At 45.3% G+C, this 21,669-nt stretch overlaps 1 protein-coding gene across 1 annotated transcript in view; it reads left to right on the top strand.

The window, feature by feature from the left end:
- Positions 1-21,669, top strand: part of pcbp4 (poly(rC) binding protein 4) — a 110,889-nt gene that overhangs the window by 80,546 nt on the left and 8,674 nt on the right. The window contains 6 exon segments of the mRNA XM_020612135.1: positions 2,268-2,342; positions 5,178-5,249; positions 12,093-12,134; positions 12,252-12,330; positions 13,558-13,613; positions 20,600-20,769. Of these exon segments, the coding sequence (XP_020467791.1) occupies positions 2,268-2,342; positions 5,178-5,249; positions 12,093-12,134; positions 12,252-12,330; positions 13,558-13,613; positions 20,600-20,769 (494 nt within the window).

Here is a 21,669-nt window from a genome sequence, read left to right as displayed (position 1 = left end):
CTTAGTCTGGGCGGAGAGCGGACTGAAAGAAAAACGTTGACCTCAGCTAAAGTCATTCACTCAGTTTGATCTTTTCATCTACGTTTGCCCTCCGATGGGCCGTTGTGTCCCAGGAAACGCCTGATCAAGATAAATCAATAAAACTAATAATAAAAATCACATTTCCAGTGAGCTGACTGTGTGAGTAAGTTGTGCAGCTGCAGTGAGAACAGTTTATCTGTTTGTTGCTTTAGTGATCAGGAGCTGCTGATCTTCTTTCCTTTCTATTAGGTTTTAGTTTAGGTTGTCATCACATATTTAGAGTTTTTATTGACTAATTGACACAGATTTAATGAGCGGTGGAGACGCTACTCGTGGGCCTACATGTTTCGACGGCTGGTATTTAGAAAAATGTTGTGGATGTAATTTGTTCTTTGATATTTTAAAACCAGTGTTACTATACGTTTCATTTGGACATTTTGTGGCATAAAATGAAAAGTATGATGAGTGAAGTCAACAGTGTTTGTTGAAACCGTTTAAAATAGGCTTTGATTCAACGATATGAGCAGTTCCACAGCAGCCACAGGTGTTTCTGTTGCTGTGTGCAGCCCAGTCACCTCAGTGAGCAACAGGAACGCCTCACCTTCATGAAACCAGACTGCAGTTTGAGTTAATGTGAGTGCAGCAGTTCCTTCACTACAAACATAGTTTTTTCGCCACAGTTTAATTGGAAGCGTGCATGTTTTGCAGGATGTAACAGAACCGGCTTACTGCATTTGATTATGCAACTTAAATTCATATTTAAACGGGGCACCGACAGGCCATCATTAAACAGCATCATTAGACGACAAATCCGAGAGCTGCTCCTACAAGCGGCGTGTAGTGAGCAGCTGTGGTTCACAGCGTGATGAATATGACCTCAAGACAGCTCGTGTGCAGTAAAACCACTCAGCACGCAGCATGGGAAGCAGCGACTTCCCCCATCTCAGCCACATGAGCAACTCACACAGAGAAACAATCCAACGACAGAGCGGCTCGGCTTTTATGACACAGTGCAACAAAATGAAATCGTGACGCTGCTTAGTGGGAGTCTCTGTGATGTCTCCCTGTTGCATCAAACACACAGTTGACGTGTAGTTTGAACAGTCACAGCAGCCTGTGATTTATCTTTGGAGAAGGAACAGGACATCTCAGTGTTGGCCAGAGAAGACGGACCAGATAAAAGTGAGTGGTAGCATGAAGAAAATGTTCATCCTAAATATAAACCTGCAGAGTGAAACTGGCCGTGAACATATAGACTGGACCTCAGGGCCTTCAGTACATGTGACAATTAAAAACTCTGGGTAACTGGTCTCATCAGCGTTTTATACACCAGCTTCCGCTGGTGCCCCGTCTTGCGTGTGTTGTGCAGCACCGTGTCACCCCAGTAATGTTCCCTGATCAGGTCATCTCCTACTTACTTTTTAGTGCCGCTGTCCTGCCAGGGCTCCCTTACAAATGAGGTTGTAAAGCTCAATGGGATTTATTTCCCTGGTAAAATAAAGGTTAAATAAAATAAATAAAACTTTCTTGTATAGGTGGAAAAATGTATTTCTGGATTGTCGTAAACAACCCAAACAGTCCAATACTACATCACTGTTATAGTCTGAAACAAATAGGCCATAATAAACAAATAAGATCACAGTGAATCAATGAGATACGAGACCCTGTATATTCAATTAAACTGACTTGTCCTTCGTCATGGCTGGGCGGGTGCAGGAATGTGACTATGTTCAAATAAAATTTTTAGTCCCCCCCGAGGACCCTTAGTTGCGTGCAGGATGTCTTTACGAGGCCCTGCACGAGCGATTAAAGTCTGATTTGTGACTGCTGCTGTAGACGGTTCAGTTCAGAATCATCTCTGCTGCAAAGCCACATTTTCCCCCTTGCAAACAAATACTAAGGCCTGAGGACATCGGTTGCAGTGAGGACGGATCGTTTTGCCTGGAGGCAGAACAGCTCTGGCTCCTCTGCACAGATAGGAGTCATTCCCTAAATGACTCATTCTTGTCTCCTGGAAGTTACATTGGTCAAAGATCATCGTTTTAGAAAAGAACTGCATCGTGTCTCAGGTCACTGAGGCTTTGTTTCCTTACTGAACCAGACCACGATGCTGTGAGAGTCTAAACAGAGCCATCGAACTGGTTCACAGAGCTGTAGTTGTTACAAGTCAAATATCAGATCATTCTTCCTCGATTCTCACCTTCTCTTCTCCTTTGTCTGCCATTACATGTCCTCCATGTCTGCAGTCTCCGCCAAAGGGAGCGACTGTTCCATACCGACCCAGCCCAACCCCGGGGACTGTGCTGCTGGCAGGAAACCAGGTAGAGTAATTTAGCCGCCTTCATGACCGAGCCCAAAACGTATAATAAGCAATCACAATATCAGAAAACAGTGAAATCAGCAGACTATAAGATGGAAGAAGAATGATGGGTGAAGTTTAAGAAGTCATGCAGAGCTAGGGAGGCAAAGAAGATGAAGGTGAGACGGTGTGGTAGTTATTTGGAGGAATAAAGGGAAAGATGGATGAGACAGACGGCAGCGTGAAAGGTGGAGAGGCACGGGTGGACGGATTAATGGGTTGGAGAGATGGCTGGATGGAGGGCGATCTAGGGAGGGAAGAAGTGATGGATGGATTGATGAGGAATGGACAATGAGCTGATACATAATTTATTGTCAGAGAATTTGCTTTGGTTTGCAATTTGAATGCTATAGAAAATGCCCACATGTTCGCTTTGCCTTTTATTCACACACACTTTTCAGTCCTCGTGGAAACTTCACACTGGGTACAAGCCTCAAGTATGCACCTACGTTTCCTCACTTGCATCTCTTCCTCATGCCTTAGTCCCGCCCACATGCGAGGAGAGAGGAACTGAGGAGACGTGACACGTACATTTTGTGACCTGTGTTTGTCCCCTTAAGTCCCCACAGTGTCAGTGTGTAAACAGATTTATAGCAACATGAGAAATACCAGAGACTTGTTGCTGAGTTTGATGGGTCGTTCCACCAGTTCTGACTTTCCATTCATTTAGGGTAAATACATTTTTTATACTGGCCAAAATCACAAATCTTCCTCCACAGCTTTACAGTCTGTTTAGTGGCACCAACAGTTTGCATAAGAACAAACTCTCCCAGAAAAGCTTTGCTGGTGGAAACGAGAGACCTCGGGAAGAAGACCTGATGGGTGCCGTGTAAATGCAAATAGTGATATGAATATGGAAAACCTCAGGACATTGTTTTGTAGATGGTGTGTTTATAAAACTTTGTTACACACTGTTCTGTAGTCACATGGAAATAGGGAGTCACTTTGTTGCCTCAAAGCTAAAACTAAAGAATGGATTTAGTTAAAGCCATCACAGCCGTCCCACCACTCCAACGGCTCACTGTTTGCATTGTGCGATATGTTTGAGTCTAAATTTGTATAATAAACATGAACCACACATTAGTGTCTGTGGCTCTCGTGTCCAAGCCCAGTTTTATTTTACTGCAGGCATAAATCTATAAACACACAAATATATGGTTTCAGTTATAAAGAACAATCAGTGATTTCCTAAAGTAGCTGTAACACATTTGTCGGGGACTATTTTCAGTGGTGGGTTGACCCACACTTGGTCTCTACTAAGTGTTTGTGGCAACAGGACGGTGTGTGTTTGGTGTGGTGATGGTGCAGCAGAGTGGTCACTGATGGGTCTTAACAGTTTCTGGACAACAGTGGAGCTCAGAGGGAGGAGACAGAGACGGGTCTTAACAGTTTCTGGACAACAGTGAAGCTCAGAGGGAGGAGACAGAGATGGACGAGTCAAATGGCCTGACCTAGTTTCTTCCTGCACAAGTATCACAAAACCGGAGTCCTGCATCTCTAACGATGTTTCCCAGTAGGTTTCCTGAAGTACGTTAATCTTTGAAAGGTTTCCAGGAACAGGAACTCTGGTGCTCTGGTGGTTGATGAAGTCTTGCTGTGTGCGGTCATCTTCAGCAGTGCACTGGCGCTTGGCAGTTTGCAGGTTGTCATTTGCTCTGTTCAAGCTATGGATGATTTTCCCTGAGAGAGAGGAGCAACAGATCTCTGTGTACTTGGTCACACATCACTGGGCTGTGACAGACATTGTTTGGAGATCGACTCGCCCGTGGTTGGACGTCTCTCTGCATTGTTGTCTGGGACATTTGGTTCTTTGTGGGTGAGCGCTGTGAGGCTCCAAGTTGTCACGATAGCCTACAGTGGAATCACTGTCCCAGATGCTGAGAGCACGTTACACTGGAGCTACAGCACGTTCACAACTTAAAATCCATCCTTATGTCTCACCATCTGAAAAGTAAAATCAACTTGACAATGAGAAAGATTCAGTAAAACAAGGTAGTGTGTGCACGTGCAGGTGTGTTAATACCGTGCACTTTCCATCATCCTCAAAACGCTACATGAGGGAACATCTGCTGGAAGAACGGTGTTCATCCCCCCAGGAGAGTTCAGAGACCCAGAGAGTCAAGGTGGAGCTATTCTGGGACTCTGTGCTGGGGCGTCCTTTAGTGGTTCTGTAGCTGCCCAGTAAAAGAGAGCAAATCAGAAAGGTCAGGTTTTGTCCTGTTCATATCAAATCTGACACCCAGACATGATTTACCCCTGCTGTGTGGCCCGCGTGGGGGCTCCCTCGGCCGCGTGGGGGCTCCCTCGGCCGCGTGGGGGCTCCCTCGACGCTGCACTAGCACCACCACACCTTTTGTCATCTCACTGTGTGTACGAGCTGCCGTGTGACGGTCTCCCCTCAGGGATCAGTGAACTATTCCTTCTGTTCTTTTTTGTTCTAGCTCATCTTCAACCTGCCGATAAACAGGAGCCTTAATGAACTTCTTATCTTTTTTCATTTATTCCGCCGCACAGCACAGAGGATCAGTCATTTCAAAGTTCATGCCCTGACTAAAATATTATACAGAGAAGTGGACTGCATACCATTCAAAGGTCTTCATGATTTTTAGGCTTTAAAACAGCTTTATCCTTGAACTCGTATCTCTGTTTACTGAATGCATCCACCGGGTTCTTGCAGGGGTTTGGGACATGATGTGGTTTCTTGGGTTGTTCCCCCTTGTTGACAAGTTGAAGTTTGATGAGTGTGGAGCTCTAACCCGAGTGCTGACTGTGCTTGTGTCTCTCTGTGCGCCTGAAGGTGTTCGAGGCTTCAGACTTTGGCTCTCACCCCCTGTTCTCAGTGGCACAGGGAGGAGTGGACCTGCAGCAAGTGAGTATTGCCGCCTGGGGGCGAAGGTCAAAGGTCAAAGGTCACTCTCACTGCCTGTTTTTGTCTGCTAACAAGTTGCACTGATCCAGGGTTGAAATATGCAAAACCATTTGTACAGAACAATTGTTGAGTAAATGTAGAAAGATCTCCTCCTCTTCATCAGGATTTTTGTCACTACAGGACTGAAATATCAATCCAGCCTCACCATGGTTTTATTGTAGTGACAAATCAATTGATCTTCATCTGACTTCATCTGAAGAAGTCACTTGATCCTGAGCTGTGCAGGTAAACAAATGACTCCCCAGAGCCAGGGACACAGCCGAGGGACTTGAATCCAATCACACCACTATTGCACTGTGAATTCGCACACCGCTGCAGCCAGCAACCACAGAGAGGAAGAAATAGATGATGAGAGTTGTCAAGGATCCCAGATTAACACCTCAGCACAGAGAGGCTCAGTACAGGCTCTTCTTTGTCACATGAAAAACTAAAAAATGCTGGGACGCAGTAACTAAGGCTGAGAGAAGGTGAAGGCCACAGAGCACAGTATGAACACCTCAACCCACAGGATGTCAGGGTTATTACCTCTGTGACGTCTGACTGGTCAGAACATCTGAAGACCAGGTGAAAATTCATTTCTTCTGGTGAAACAGCCACACAGGCATCTGCTGTAGTAGCAGGTTAACTCTGTGTGCTTGAATTTGAAGTACAGGAGCAGGGTACCATCTAGCACCCTGTGCTGAACCCCAGTGTCTCCACAGAGTCAAGTACAACAAGTAGCAGAAACACTGGTGCTTATCACAGTCAGAGCATTTCTTACTCATGGTCCTGCTGTCGTTATTTTGCTTTGTAATGGTTAGTGTTGTCACACAGGCTCTTGTCACCTCAGATGATCTTTCCAACATAAAACCTAATGTACCAAAGAAAAACCTTCTCTGCTCTGAACGACCTTGTGTGCATCTGCTGGAGGTTGAAAGGTCTGAGGTTTGTTTTGTTCACTGACAGATTTTGGTAGCAGTTGCAGCACATAGAATAAGAAGCAGGCTGATCCTCCTTTCTTCTACGAGACCAGAACAACAATCATCCGGGTAACTGACATCCATGTTTTGTTGGAAGGGAGTTGAGGTGCAAAGGGCCGTGAGCGACCCACCAAAGTGAAGCAGTAGCACGTCTCCTCAAGGGCCAGTAGAGAGGTCGCACATGAACAAGAGGCCAGCAGAACATGAGAGTGGCAGCTGTGATTGTGTGCATTGTCTCAGATGTCTGTAAACCTGTGTAGTGTTCAGGCATCTGTTCTCAGACTCGTGGATCTTCCTACATTGCACTAGATAGTGTATGTCACAGTGCCTGAAGCAGCAGAGCCCCTTGTGCTCGGTGTGTCTTCAGGTTGTAGGACAGCGTTACGAATTGTCTCGTGCTGTCAGCACATCACAGAGCAGATCAGATCAGGATTAGGCACGTAGGTTAAATCTACACTCTTTGGCATTTAGACTGTAGAGATTCATGTAAAATTAGAACCTGCCAATCAAATGGTTTTTACTCCTTTTACCGTAATTTCCAGACTATTGAGCGCACCTGAATATAAGTCGTACCCACTAAATTTAAAACGAAAAAACAGTTTGTACATAGCCGCAGGTGTCCACGTTGTAACATGAGATATTTCGACAGCCAGATCGAGAAAGCTGCATCATATGCATTTCATTGTGTGTTTTCCATGATGAGGGTGTGTGCATGAAGCGAAAAAAGTAGCAGCTTATAGTCTGGAAATGACGGTATTTCATTTTATGTTGATCTGATAGTCACCAGTTTCTCAATGTGAACATGCACTTTGGCTTGTATGAATCAAACCTGCAATTTTCTCAGCAGTTTAAACCAAATTCTAAAGACAATTTTAATGAAATTTCCTCTTGACCTTCTGGATTTTTCCTCAGTCTGCTCTACAGATACTGTTGCACAATCAGCTTTCATGACTGAATGGGCTGAGGTCGGTTTCTAACAGCCATCATTGGCTAAGTGTCCTTCAACCAGCCGGTGAACACTGAGCATTACTCACACTTTTCTTTTGGGCCAAATTCCTCACACGTTTAAACACTTTTCATCTACATGCAAATAGCCTGTGAGAGAATGCAGACACCTTGATCTCCATGAACACGTTGTGGTTTCCCTTTAGCATTGCCTCTGCAAACTGCCAAACGGAGCCAGTGTCTTTCTTCCGATTCCAAAGTCGGTTTATAGATGTTTTCCTGCTATAGACAGAGACAATGACATCAGGCTGAATCTAAAACAGAATATCTATCTGTCACGTCTGTGAGCTCAGCTTGGACCGACTATACACCGAGGACAGATTTGGACTAAAATTGGTGAAATCCATAAGGACTTTTGGAATCAGACAGTGTTTTGGGAATTTGTAGAACATATTATTATATTACAGTAACTGAGATCCCTGATGTTTTGTCGGTGATTTATTGCTCGGTGTCAGTGAGCCTTTACTGACTCAACAAATGAAAAGGCAGAACCTCAACGTGGCAAACTCACTAACACACAGACTGATCCGCCTCAAACTTTCACACAGTCGACCAAACCGTGCACCAGACTTAAATGCAGATTAACTGTGTGTCTGAAGAGACGCGTGGCCGGACAGAACTGACAGAGAGACTTCAATGGGCAGACAAATGGGAGGACGGCTCAAAGGGCTGAAAAAGACAGGCATAGAGAACAGAAGAGCACTTTACTCCATCACACTGACAGGCCCACATGCTCCAGAGCCATCTTTAGCTACAGTAAGTGTGTGTGTGTGCTGTTTGTCAGGCACTGGGAGTGTCAGACAACAGTAACACCAACTAATGGAGGCTCCACAGGAGCAGAGAGAGGAAGAGACTAGGAGAGACTGAGCCAAGAGTAACAGGAAAGAAAACTGTACAAGCTCTTCAGTTGTCAGCCACATCTGGTGTCATTAATGGCTGGACAATTGGTTCCTACGGCAGGTTTAGGAAAATATGTGGTGCAGATACAGCTGGTGACAAACCATCACCCAGCGCCCAGCAGGACCAAGTCTCCAGAGCCTTGTCAAGTCTCCTCTGTTGGAGGAAGAAGCCTCCTCCTTCCAAACCAGATCCCCTCACTGTGTCCGACCCTCTGTGTCCGACCCCTCTGTGTCCGACCCCTCTGTGTCCGACCCCACTGTGTCCGACCCACCGTGGCCGGACCCTCTTTGGCCGGTCCATCTGCAAACAGAGCAAAGCAACACACCTCATTATTTTACAACTGTTTTAAGCTATAGTTACAAAACAAGCTGATTTAACAAAGAGGATGGGAGCTCACCTGAGCATCACCATGGTCCCTCAACACACCAAATACCAGCATAAATATGAGCAGTGCACTTTGTAAGCTAAAGCTGCTCTTTAGTGACATTTTACTACCAAATCTACTCATGTTGAGCCTCACAGCGTCAGTTAAACTACTGTTTTCCATTCCTGTCCAAGCAGGTGAAATACATCAACTGCTTGATTGTTTCTATTTACTGGCTGCAGAGACCAACTTTGCCCACCTGAGGTCACTGTTGCATTTCACATCTGCTCTTTGCATCCTGCAAGTTCACACTCAGAGTAATTGAAAAAGTGGAAATTGGATTTTTTTTTTAAATTGCATTGATGTGCATGTCATAAAGCATTTCCACTTCAAGAAGAAATTGCTAAAAAGTACACAGGAGGAAAAAAATTCAAAAAGCATGTTCAGATGGAATGGACATGTCTCCTCTGTCGGAGGAGGAAACGTCCTCACCCTCACTATGTCCGACCCACTGTGTCCGAACCCACTGTGTCCGACCCCCTGTGTCCGACCCCGCTGTCTCCGACCCCGCTGTGTCCGACCCCGCTATGAAGTCATTCAGTGACCTAGAGCTGCAGCCATGAGTCAGTTCACTGGTAGAAAATGAACCTCAGCTATTTAGAAGCAACAGTCACCGACATGTTCTGGTTCCACCTTCTTTAATGTGAGGAGCTGATGCTTTTCTTTGTCAGACATGAGAATCAGCTGAGTCTCTGTGGATCTGTTGGTTGGACACAATGAGACGTGTGGAGACGCCACCTTTGGCTCTGGAGAGTCACAGTGGGACTTTTTCCCAGTGTTTGACATTCTGGGGACAAACTGGTCAATCAGATCATCAGGACAATGATCAGCTGATTGATCAGTGACCCTGCTGGTTGGATTTACAGTCAGGTATTCTTCATTTATTCCTTTTAACTTGTCACCTGGCTGTATGTCCAGTTTCACTGACATATGAGTAGATAGTTTGATAAGCTGCTGTGTGTTGGCAAATTGTCCAGTTTGCAGATCAGTATGGACCAGTACATAGGTCCCTTCAGTGGAGTGCTGCTGTTTGAGCCACAGTGAAATGCACTGCTTGGTTTCACTGCCTAGTTTTGAGGTCAGGGTCCCAAAAAATTCAACTTCAAGTGAAGAAGATAACTGCTAAGCAGGTCGCCAAGTCTACAGGGAGATGATCAGGTCTGGTTAAACATGGCCGCCATGGGCACCAGACAGCCCTTTAGACCAAGTGTAAACGCATTTCTGTTCTATATACTATTACATATGCACATCCTAATATGTCACCAGGTCCAACAGCATGGATTTTATCTTTTAAAAGCCTTATGAGCCAAGTTGCAGAGGTGCTCTGACATGAAGTCCTCCTCTGTTTGTTGTTCAGCCTCCTGCACACTGCTCTCTGATCCATGCTATATTAAGAAACGGGTGGATATTCATGAGAGCCTTGCACTGTTAATTAATGTGAATATTAATAACATTTGAGCTTTGAAAGGGTCGTCATCTTGCTCCATGTTGTGCTCCACCGACCGTCATTAATACTGAAGAACAGGCATTTCTCCAGGCTGAGGAGATTAATTATAACATCGTGCACCAAACAGCTGAAATCCTCTATGCGTAACACAGAGGTTTGATTTCCAGCCATTTTAAATGTCGGCTGTTAAACCTTTTGAGAGGGCGCACAAACAGTTAGCATCTGGCAAAACCTGAAGTCCCTCAAATGAGAGTTAGGAGGTTTCCACATGTAGCTCAGGACCCATATTTAAAGGCATAGTCAGCGAGTGTGTGTCACGGTGGTTTGTACTTTTCCCTTTAGGGTGTTAGATGTGGGGAAGAACAAAATGCACAAATCAGCACCATTGTTAAAGTGTAGGCTTTATGTGTGTATGCAAATTACTTGTGTAACTTCTTACCTAGGTTATAAGAAATATGCAAATATATGATGTCAGAAGTAATTAGACGAGGATAACGACCAAAGATCCATCTGTAGACTACAAGTAAACACTGGTGAGCTGTGTAGCATGTTAGCACTAAGGAGTTTGGCTCAGCTGTGTGCGACTACCCTCTCACATTGTTTACAGCCTGTGGCATCGCTGCATCGTGCACGACCTGTGCACATGAAGCAGTGATGTTGGATGACAACATGCGCCTTCTGCTTTACGTCTGCTGTTGGTTCCACTTATTCTGCATTCATCTCTTCTCTCAAAATATTTTTGCTGTGCTATAATTTAACCTATTTAAGAAAAGATATAAAAGCCTGTGTCACCAACCTGTGTTGAGGTTGAGATGCCCATCATGACAGTTACTAAGCTTAATAAAAGGTTTAGGCTTAATAACAGTGTACACTAACACCTGCTAGAGGCAGTGATCACTGTGATTTATTCCTCCTGACATTGTTCATTCTGACAGAATTATCAACTCTGCAAAGTTGCATTTCCCCCTTTGCAAGAAAGTGTAAGCTTATAAAGACACAGAGTTTCTGCAGAGGCGGTACGTGTTGGCAGTGTCCTGCACAGCGTCCTCCCACAGGCTAGGACTCCTCTAGACACACGGTCTTTTCCTAAGTTACTAAAGTTATAAAATGCAGGCCTAGAGTGTGAGTATATGTTTGCCTCAATGTATAAATATTTACCAGCAGATCAATCAGAAGCATTTCATTGTCACACCCGGGTCTGATCTGCTTGTAGATGCCTTTTTCCTCTGTCGTCCACATCCCCGTTTGCCCAGGAGTCAAAAGTTCACATGTAGTGGCAATGCTGCGTCAAAGATTACGGCTCTGAAATCAGTTATATAAGGTGCGCCAACCCTCAGGGAGACGGTGTTCCTGCTCTCTCCCCCCCCCCCCCCCCCCCAGCTCTCAGCCTGTCTCATGCACTGCCTGAGGAAGTGTCTGCTCTCTTTGAAGTTTAGTCGGGGATTTTGGACGGCCTCAAACTCTTTAAATCATGATCTTGAAGAGAGAAATGCAGACACTCGAAGGAGCCAATAGCGGGAGAAGTCACAGGAGATGTGAGCAGGATGGATTTTGGAGTGAAAGCTGTTTCACAGTAGCGCTTTTAGCAGCTCCTCTAGTGTGTCTGTGCTAAGTAGAGCACTGGAAAGCACGACGCTTTTCTCTGTAAAGAAGAGAGAGATTTTTAGCTTGTTTGGACCTTAACTGACAGGTTTCCTGAGATCTTTCAAATAATTTCATGGGCCCTATGAGAAACATGAAAAATGCCATCTATTTTCATCAAAATACATTAGTGAGATGTTTTGATGGCTTCCTGGATCTGTATTAAAGATCTAGAAGAATAACACCCCAACATTTTTATAATTCTGCCTCTTAGCTGCTCTTGATTTTGACAGATGTTAGTAAATGAATCAAACTGAAACTGTGAAGGTGGGAACAAAGCTGGGATTAGGAGGACACAGTCCGAGGAGCTGGACTTAGATACTGGAACTCAGCACACCCTCCTACGCCATCACATTGGAAGTTTACACGCACTGACTTTATTGACACTTGTTCTCTTTCCTTTTCAGACATACGCAGTACAGAGCCACTACGGCATTCCACATTCAGAGGTAAAAGAAAACTACAGTTTTACTGCCTGATATTCTCTGTGAATACTTGGCTGTTATCACATGACTGGGGTTTAGTCTCCAGTTTTTACTCTTCTTCTTTCCCTGTTCTTCTCTCAGTTGGCAAAGTTGCACCAGCTGTCGATGCAGCAGCAGGGCCTGGCCCCGATCAGCCAGCCAGCCACGTCGGTTCTACCTGGTACGCACACACACAGCTGGGCTGCCAGCTGGCTGATCCGCATTCAGTTGTGTTGTCCCAGTTCTTCAGTTGTTTTGTTGACTCCTCTGACACAAACTACACAAACTACAGAAACTACAGAAAAAGTTTGATTCAAAAACCTTATTTCAATTTGAGGGAAAGTCATTTTCTCGACTTTCATCATCCTCTCAATCAAAAACACGGGACGTTTGTAGGAACATATTAATTTTATCAGACCGGCTCTGAATTGTCTTTTAAAAGACGCCGTCGTTCTGTTATTCCCGTCGGTCATGCCAACCTGTGGGAAACCTTTAGTGCCAAATGAGATAATAAATGTTCTGAAGTCGTGATTCTAGTGTGCAGCTCTGCATTGTAATCACTTTGAGCCGAAGCATCCGGCAGAGCAGCTCTCTCATCACATCAGACCTCGTCTGTGAATGTTTCAGTGAAGCAGCTCTGAAACGGTGGCTAAAAGGTGAAAACCAAGGTGCAGCACTTGGTTTATATTGCTGCTGCGTTTCAATTCCATTTTATTTTTTCAAATAATTTAACATTTTTCTATTTTGTGTTCTGCTTCTGTTACGTTTATTACATCGTTTTCATTGATTTGATATGTTTCTACAAACAAAAGCCTCATTTTGAGCAAACAGGTCACACAAACATCAAAATCAAGTGGCCATTAGCAGTTTGTCATCAGGACCATAGACGTGGGTCAGCAGGCCCCACTCCACCTCCTCGCCAGCTCCGTAGGCCGTTAGCATGTGCTGGACCTTTGTCGTGATTGTTAGAACAATAAAGGTGGAGTTTGACCTCCAGCGTCTGCCCCCACCACCTCCTCATATCACCATCTGAGACTGGTGCTGCTGTCGTCGTGGCTGTAGCACATATTGATGGTATGCACCTTGTCACCTACTGGTGGCTACAGCCGCCTCTTCTCAAGCATAATTATGGAACGAAGGAAAGAATAAAAGAAAGAGAGACCATGCTGCTTTAGAAAGAGGAAAATACAAAAATCATTCTGGCATTTGTGACTGTTCTTAGTTGTGTAGTTTTTGGCATTTCCTCACCTCCTCCTCCTCCTCCTCCTCCTCACTGCTCCTGGTGCTGTGTGTGTGCTTGTCTCCTGTAACTGTTTCTGTCAATAATGAAAAGAAGCCGATGGGTTGTAATGTGTAGTGATACTGAAGTGCAGAATTACAGTGGGTGTCTTTCACTACTGTCTGTCAGGAGCGGTGGACGCCACCTCCCAGACCACATCTCAGGAGCTCCTCATTCCAAACGATGTAAGTCCAGATGTGAACACATGTGCAGTACTGTTTCCACATACACACGTGATCTGTCATCCGGCTGACACAGCATCACACCACCTGCTCCCACAGTCATTACTCATCCAGATCACGTCACACACACTCAGCTTATTCACTGTTTACAACTAGTACCCTGATCTCTGACACGATGGCAGACGTCTGTTTAGAAACCGTGTCTCACGCTGTCACTTCAGATCTCGTCTCATAATTGCCAATCAGACTTTGTCAACCCAGCTGACGTTCGTCTGCGTAGTGTGAACAGGAGCTGATGACTTTGCATGGTGTGACGTGGGTTTGCTCACGTGCAAGAAAACGGGCTCAGTATTCAGACATTCAGCTGGGTTCGTCCTTCGTTAGCTTCCGTCAGTTTTCTCTAGAATAGTTACTAGGTGCTGTGTTCACCTCACCTAGGAACTGTTTCCCCTCGGCTTGACCGTAGAGCAGCTAACGACATGCCGGCAGTGAAGCAGACAGTTCAGGGTCACGCTCGAGGACGCATGATATTTGATGGACACGTTGACTGTCGGGAGGTCAGAGCAGTAACCTTTGGTACAGACGTGGCTCTCCCCTGCTCCTCCCCAGCAAAACAAGGCGTAGGTATCTGTACTTGCATTATTATGACAGTATTAACCACGTGTACCGGTGACCAGAGTGGAAGACTGGCTCTCAGCCTTCACTCCTGTTCACCTTCCAGCTCCGTTTACAGGCTTCAGACGGCAACAACAAACCAGCTGATGTTGTGATAGTTTAATAAAATCTACCACACAGAGGTTTAGATGTGGTTCATCGATGATCCACAGAAATGTGGTGAAAATGTCACAGAGTGCTGTGAGCAAGTGTTTTACCCATTAACACTGAGAGGATGTATTCCCCCTGCTCTCTCTCATTTGACTCTATCACTCCTCCTCCATCCACAGAGCGGCGGGGGTTAAATACAGCTGCCAGCTCGGGGCCTGCAGACTGCTCTGACCACAGGGAGGATCCTCGGCAGCACTGGGGTGTTCTGGCTTGGCCACAGAAACAAAAAGGAGAAAAACGGTCAAATGGACTGTATTTATATAGCACATTTCTCACAGTGTGTTTCACTGGCCAAAGCACTTTACAGGAGATCATACACCATTCACCCTTTCACACACACATTCACACACCGATGACGACAAGGCTGCCGCACACTGGCGCCAGTCGAACCACCGGGAGCAATTCGGGGTTCAGTGTCTGCGGGGAGACCGCGAGTCGACCACCAACTTGCTGGTCAGAAGACGACTTGCCCGACCTCGTGAGCCACAGCCACCCCAAACTAAAATGGAGAGATGTGAGCAGTGGTTAAGAAGTCTGGAATCAGACAAGTCAAATTCAAGTGAACCTGCTTAATCCAATCTGCTTCTGTCTCCAAAAGACGGGTGAGATTTATTATATCAGGATAAGCCCCGTGAGATTTGGCATCTCGTTTTCAAGAGGCTTCCTAAACAGGAAAAACAAACCAATACACAGTAATATAGCAGCACACCAAGTAGAAACCAAACAAAACCCTTAAAGTGAAGGAAAAATACACAACATACAGTTTAACCCAGTAATCGGTGCTCTTTGATTTTAAATAAGAAGCTAGACCTGTTTTAAAGACAAAGAACGAATGTATGGGGACAAATTACTCCAGTCAGGAGAAGGTGAGCACGAACCTTATGCACACCGTGCACTTCAGAAGCTATAAGAATACAGAGCCTTCATTGTCGGTGGTTTTCACATCGATGTTTCTCCTGCAGCTCAGCCATTTTCTCCTTCATTCTCCAAAGGAACTCATGCAGTCGTGTTCAGTTAACACGTCGCCACGCTGATTCTTTGTGGATGAGTTTCTTAGCAGCACAGGAAAGGGCAGACGGGCGAGCGCGAGGTCATGTTTTCAGCAGAAACGCTGCGACTCCGCTCTGACAAGATAATCAACACAAATCAGGCTTCGGTTTAAAGGCAGCAGAGCTTCTGTTCATGTGTTTGTGTGGTTTTAGCATGAATACACACAAAGAAACATGCGAACAGCTCGCACACTAATGTGCACATATGGCTGGCCTGAGAGAGAAATAAAGGAGAAGCAGAGACAGAAACACCAAGAGCAGAGAAAAGCTTAATACCCTGTGATGTTTGTGTGTGTGAGTCAGTGAGCAGGGCCAAGCAGAGCAGCCTAATGACATCCTATAGCTCACAGTTAGAGATTTAACAACAACCCTGTCTGACTCTCTCCCTCGCTCCCTCCCAGTAAACCTTTCTAAATTACAAGGGCAGCAGGGAATCGCCCAAAAATAGCCCTCCGCCCATCCTCTTCCTCCTCTCCCCCTCAGCTTCAAGCCGGTTTTACCCAACAGCACTTACATGAAACTGCTCAGAGGGGTGCACATCACACTGTAGGGCATCGTGCTAAAAGCAGTCAGCCTTGTAGACGGCGTAACAGCCAGACCTTGTTTTCCCTGTGAGGGCCACTGGGATCGCTGTCCCTCGGTAAACGAGTGAATGAAGTCGTGACGTAGGTTTGTAGCTTCACCACTCACGATTAAACATCTCAAGTCGGTTTCAGATGCGTCGATAAAAATGACTGAATGGTTTCAGAGGGCTGTGCAGTCTGTAGAAGCCCAACACCCTCTACCCCGAGACCAGAAAACTGAACAAATACATGAACAGGTCATAAATAACATCTGGAGGAGGAGGAGTTGTGATAGTGGTCTGTTCATACCGCCGAGTCTCGCCGGGTCTGTTCAGCAGACCAGGTGTCCCACGTGATGGACAACATTTAAATCTGTTAAAGTCGGTAGAGATATGAGTTTAATGCTTTGTACTGTAGTGGCCACTGCACTGTGCGTTTTCTATCGCGGTTTACTCATGAGAAACTCAGTCTCTGCCTTCATGCTCCATTTGCTGTTTGTGGACACTGTGGTGCAAGATGGGCTGTTGTAGTAAATCCAACATGTTGTCAGTGAACATTTTACTGCAGGTTCACTGTTTTGGGACTTGCTAGATACACTGATTCAGTTTACAGAGTACAAATTTGTTGGTGTTTGTTGTGTTGTCTTAGGAAACACATTACCTGCACTAAGCTCCCAAACATGAGGGGCGTGGTGGATTTACATGGAGGTGTTTAGTTTTGATAATCTATCGATTATTATTGAAATGAATCACAGTTACTCGGTGGCTCTTGTTCAGCTATGAGCTTTTGAATTTAGTTTGAGGCTGTTTTAGGATCCTTGTTATTTGTTAGACTTCTTGTCAGAGAATCACTGAAAAAGAAGTGGCTCTAAAACAGTGAATAAATAAACGTGGCTTGGATCCAGATCAGACTTTGGTGTGGGATAGATCTTACGGGGATGTTATCGTGCAGTGTGTCTCAGCATTGTGTACGTAGTTAGAGGCAAACGTATTCAAACTGACCCTATCTCACAGTCCTGTAAAAAAAAATTCCTGGATGTGGATGATGAACCCGATCAGCAACTAAACTGAATGGACTGGTCCGTGGGCCGTACCCTACCTCTCCAAAAGAAGCATCCAGATCCATCTGTTACTGTTTGAGTTGTGCTGTGAACAAAACATGGCCCCTGCTCTTGGCGGGGGTAAGAACAACGAAAGAGATTTAAGGTCAGTGCAGCCTCTGTACAGTACTGGTTCCACCCAGTTACCTACATTTACTATAGGTGTGTAAAAACATATTGGCTTAAAGTAACGGTGTGTGTTCCATCTGGGATTATGGCTGAAGACTGGAGTCGCCTGACTGTGCGACTGTTTTTCTGCTGGTCACAGGAGACTGTTTGTGAGGTCAGGCAGCAGCTAAAGGAGGATTTCACACAAATTGTCCTGATCTGGTTGTTGTCAGCTGGCACTTTGTCTTCAGTCTGTCACAGTGGCATTACAGCAACACACACTTACACTATCAGGGCCCTTTCTGCGAATAGCCCGCTACAGCAGGGTGCATATCTCCATCAGGGCCTGTTGGTCAAATGACTTGTGGGGAAAGGAATGTTTGTGGTGCGGAGAGACAGAAATAGGGAGAGAAGAGAAAACATAGAGGTTATATAGGAGAGAAGGGGGCAGCGCAGTGGAGGGCCGAGAAAGAACCCCTTGAAAGAAAGAACAATCTTCTGTCATAGATGGACAGAAGTCAGAAGGCTGAGAGAAGCCGACTGCAGTGTCGACGTTTATACCTGAGAGGTTTCATTCAGATATCGCTTAAAGCAGAACAGAACCTTTGTCTTTTGTTCTTCATCTCGTACCCAGGTTTGTTCAATAGGACGGCAAGTGGAGAATCAGTTCCACAACTGTTCTCCCCTCTGAAACCACCTGGCCCTATCACTGGCCCCAGCCTGCTCTACAGTCTGTGTTAGATAGTGACGTGGACCTAAACACATTCAAAACTAGAATTACCAACTCGCCTTGTATGCCTCTGCCAGGCAGATGTGAGGTCACTGTGACCTTACCCTTTGACCTTTGACCACCAAAATCTGATCAGTTTACCTTTAGCTGAGCTGGATGTTTTTGCCATATTTGAAGAAATTCCCTCAGGGCATTGCTGAGATACTGCGCTGAACAGATGACGGATGGACAACCTAAAAACACCTCCGACCACGGCTGTCGCCGGCGTGGAGGCATGAAACCCAGAGTGGTGTCTGTGTGTCTAACCCTGCAGTGGATCCTCCTTCATGAAGGTGATCGCGGTCACTCTGGAGGCTGGAGATGTGATCAGCCAGCTGAACCAACACCACTGGAAACACAAACTGAACCTTATCGCCTTGATGGAGGAGGAGTTGCTGTAGGACCAAGCCTGAGCTAGGTGTTCCTAACAGAATGATAACTGGCGACAGGTGGTCAGTGACCATTTTGTCTATGAATCCACTTGGCATCAGGACACCATTAGTTTGCAGATGAGTCCTCTCATGTGCAACTGTGTTCTCAAATGTTTTCAGTGAAATAATGTTGCCTGTTGTCAAGTTGTCCAGCAGCTGTAACAGTCAAACTGTCCATAGTAAAGGGAGAGAAGGGGAGTGACTGCCAGCGCAGCTCGGTGTCGGAGCTGTCCGACGTGACTGCGGCCGCTCGGCGCCCTGTGGTTCGTGCTGTGGCTCACGGCTTGGTGAGACCAGGGAAGACGTGTCTGATGATTTCTCTGATTTAGCTTCGAGCTCAGAGCCAGTGTGTACGCAGGGCAGGCTTTGTTTGCCTGTGGTCATCAAGTTACTCTGACATAATTAACTGTTCCAACAGGAAAACAAGTTTGAATTTTTAAATCAAATATTAACTTAATGTGACTACAAGAAGGAAATGTATTAAATGGAAGAAGAATTAAATGTTATTACAAGTCATTAATCTGAACTGAATCACTGCCCTCTGAGGCAAAGTTCGATTACATTATTACTTCTTAATTTTCTTCACAAGTAAACAAATAATTAAGTGTAACTGATAAAGTCATTTAATGCCATGTCCCTTAAAGTGATAAATTTCAGGCTAATGAGCCACAGTGAGGGTTAATTAGACTTCTGTGTAGCGACTCTTCACACCAAACTTCCCTTACGGGGATCAGTAGAACATACTGTCATTTTTTATTGGATACATTTCCACCCTCTCTGGCGTTGACACTGACGTTATTTCCCTCATTATTTCTGCTGCTGCTTCCTCTTGAAACATTTAAATCCTTTACATACATTGGACCTATTTGTTTGTTTTTTCACATTCTCGACGCAGAGAAACAAATGATCTCTGGAGGTTGAGCTTTATGCTGCGGCCTCATTAAAACCGACTGTGTTGTCAGAGGAAACTGACACCGGCTCTTGTTTGATCCCAGTCCTCAGATTGCCTTGCTGTTATTTTTATCCTTCAGTTTTGCCATTATCAGTTTTCTGATTTGTGCATAGATGGGAGAAAACTATGCAGTTCGGCTCCAAATGCAGCGCGAGAGCCAGGAGGCTAAAACCAGCCTGTCAGCGCATGTTTACCTTTTAGAAAAAAGAGGTAATGAGACACATTCATGGTCTGAGCCGAGGCTGAGATAAGCCACTAACGCTCTGTCTATTGTTACCGTGACACCTACAGCATGACAAACCCCCGCTGAGACTAGTATAGCACCCACACTAAGCTCATGGCAGGAAGATGAGTCAGAGTGCACCACCTGTTGCTATTTCATATTCTTAGACATGAGAAGATGAGAAGAAGCTTGGGTGGATGGAGAGGCTGAAAAACGAGAGAGAAACGGGTGCAGGTTCGGGTTCACGTGGGACGGGGGTGCAGTGAAGTCAGAAGAGCTCACGGTTTTAAAGTTTAAGACGTTTACAGTGTGGAGAAAAAGTGAGGCTTTTCTTAAAATATGGTCAAATTCTTTCTGGACTTGTAGAGTCCTTGTTGAGCTGTAGTTTATAACCAGACATTTTATAAAGTCTTCATTTGTGTGTGCAAAACACCTTCATTTGTAAAGTAACGACAGCTGTACTGCAGTACACAGTACAATATTATAAAGCGGCATAAAGAGAGTGGTGTCCTTAGTCATGTTCCTCCTGCTGCAGCTGTTACTGTGGGGCCACTTCCTCCTTTACCATTACTGATGCACTGAACCTGGAGACATCACTGTAGTTAAACGTGTGTGTGTGTGTGTGTGTCCAGAAGTATTCAGTGGATGATACACCACCGGTCAGAGGTTTTAGAACACCCCCACTTGTCCACTTTATATTGACATGTAAGCAGTTCAGGTCCAGTGAATAACCTTGTGTGATACAAAGCTAAGAAGTTTAAAGTACACGTGTAAAGCAGTGCACAAACATGTGAAAGCACAGAGATTAATACAGACCCGTCACTGGGTTTGTAGCCAAAGTGCCCGAGGGCGGGGGGGCAGCCGTGTCACAGCAGCAACATTTATGGAAAAAAACCCAAAATGCGGCACCGACACCCTGCACCTTTAAAACTCTCTAATCCTAATCCTCTGTCTCTGATCCTCCTCACAGCTGATTGGCTCAATCATCGGTCGCCAGGGCACCAAGATCAGTGAGATCCGGCAGGTATCAGGGGCTCAGATCAAGATCGGCAGTCAGATAGACAGCACGAGTGACCGTCACGTCACCATCACCGGCACGCCGATAGCCATCAACCTGGCTCAGTACCTAATCACCTCATGGTAAGTGTCCAAACTCACGGCATGTATCTGGATACACAACTGCTGTCATGCAACAGCAGGACAAATACTAGGCTATAACTGGCTCCACAGCCTGCCACAGTCCAGCTGCCCTTAACTCAAAGGCCATGACAGAAATTACAAGTCCTCTGTTTTCCCTCCAACTGACTCAGGCCTGATGTAACAGGTGTTTCAGTGAAATCTGTGCCTGTGTGCCAGTTTAGGAGCTCAGCAGTGTTCACACTGGAGCTGGATGTGTGTCGCTCACACACATGGATGTGAAGCATCTCTACATTAAGGCCTGGACTAAGTTAAAGTACCATCCAGTTACTGCTGAAGTCTGACATTGATTTTTCACCAGCTTCACTCACTGTTCCAGGAGCAACACTTTGCTCTTTTGCTTCTTTCTTTTCACTCAGCTTTTTTTTTTTTTTGAACACCTAGACAGGGGACAGAGTTCAGATCACACACCGAATAACTCCAAAAACTGGACTAATTCAAAGCCAGTGTGGACAAAACCTTTAACAGTGTCTAGGTCTATTTCGGCTTTAGCTGGAAAATACCAACATGGCATTAGCATTATGTTTTGTATACTTGTTGTTCTTATGTGACAGCGTTAGGCTAAAATAATTGTGGTTCATGCTAGAGTCGGTTTGGGCCTCGGCTGTTTGTGCATCTTATTTGACACAGAGGCGTCAATTTGTGAAGTTGGGTGAATACCAATCGAGTGAGCTGGATATTGTATGTGGAGTGCCTCAGGGTTCAGTTTTGGGACCTAAATTATTTATACTATACATTAATGATATATGCAAGGTTTCTGATTTAGTGAAAGTGGTTTTGTTTGCTGATGACACTACCATATGGGCATCGGGTGAAAACCTACAGCAACTCTCTGGACAGGTT

Source organism: Monopterus albus, unplaced genomic scaffold (genome assembly GCF_001952655.1).
Source record: "Monopterus albus unplaced genomic scaffold, M_albus_1.0 scaffold121.1, whole genome shotgun sequence".
Classification (NCBI taxonomy): Eukaryota; Metazoa; Chordata; class Actinopteri; order Synbranchiformes; family Synbranchidae; genus Monopterus; species Monopterus albus.
The sequence above is the reverse complement of the archived record's forward strand: the minus strand, read 5'-3'. Positions and strand labels throughout refer to the sequence as shown.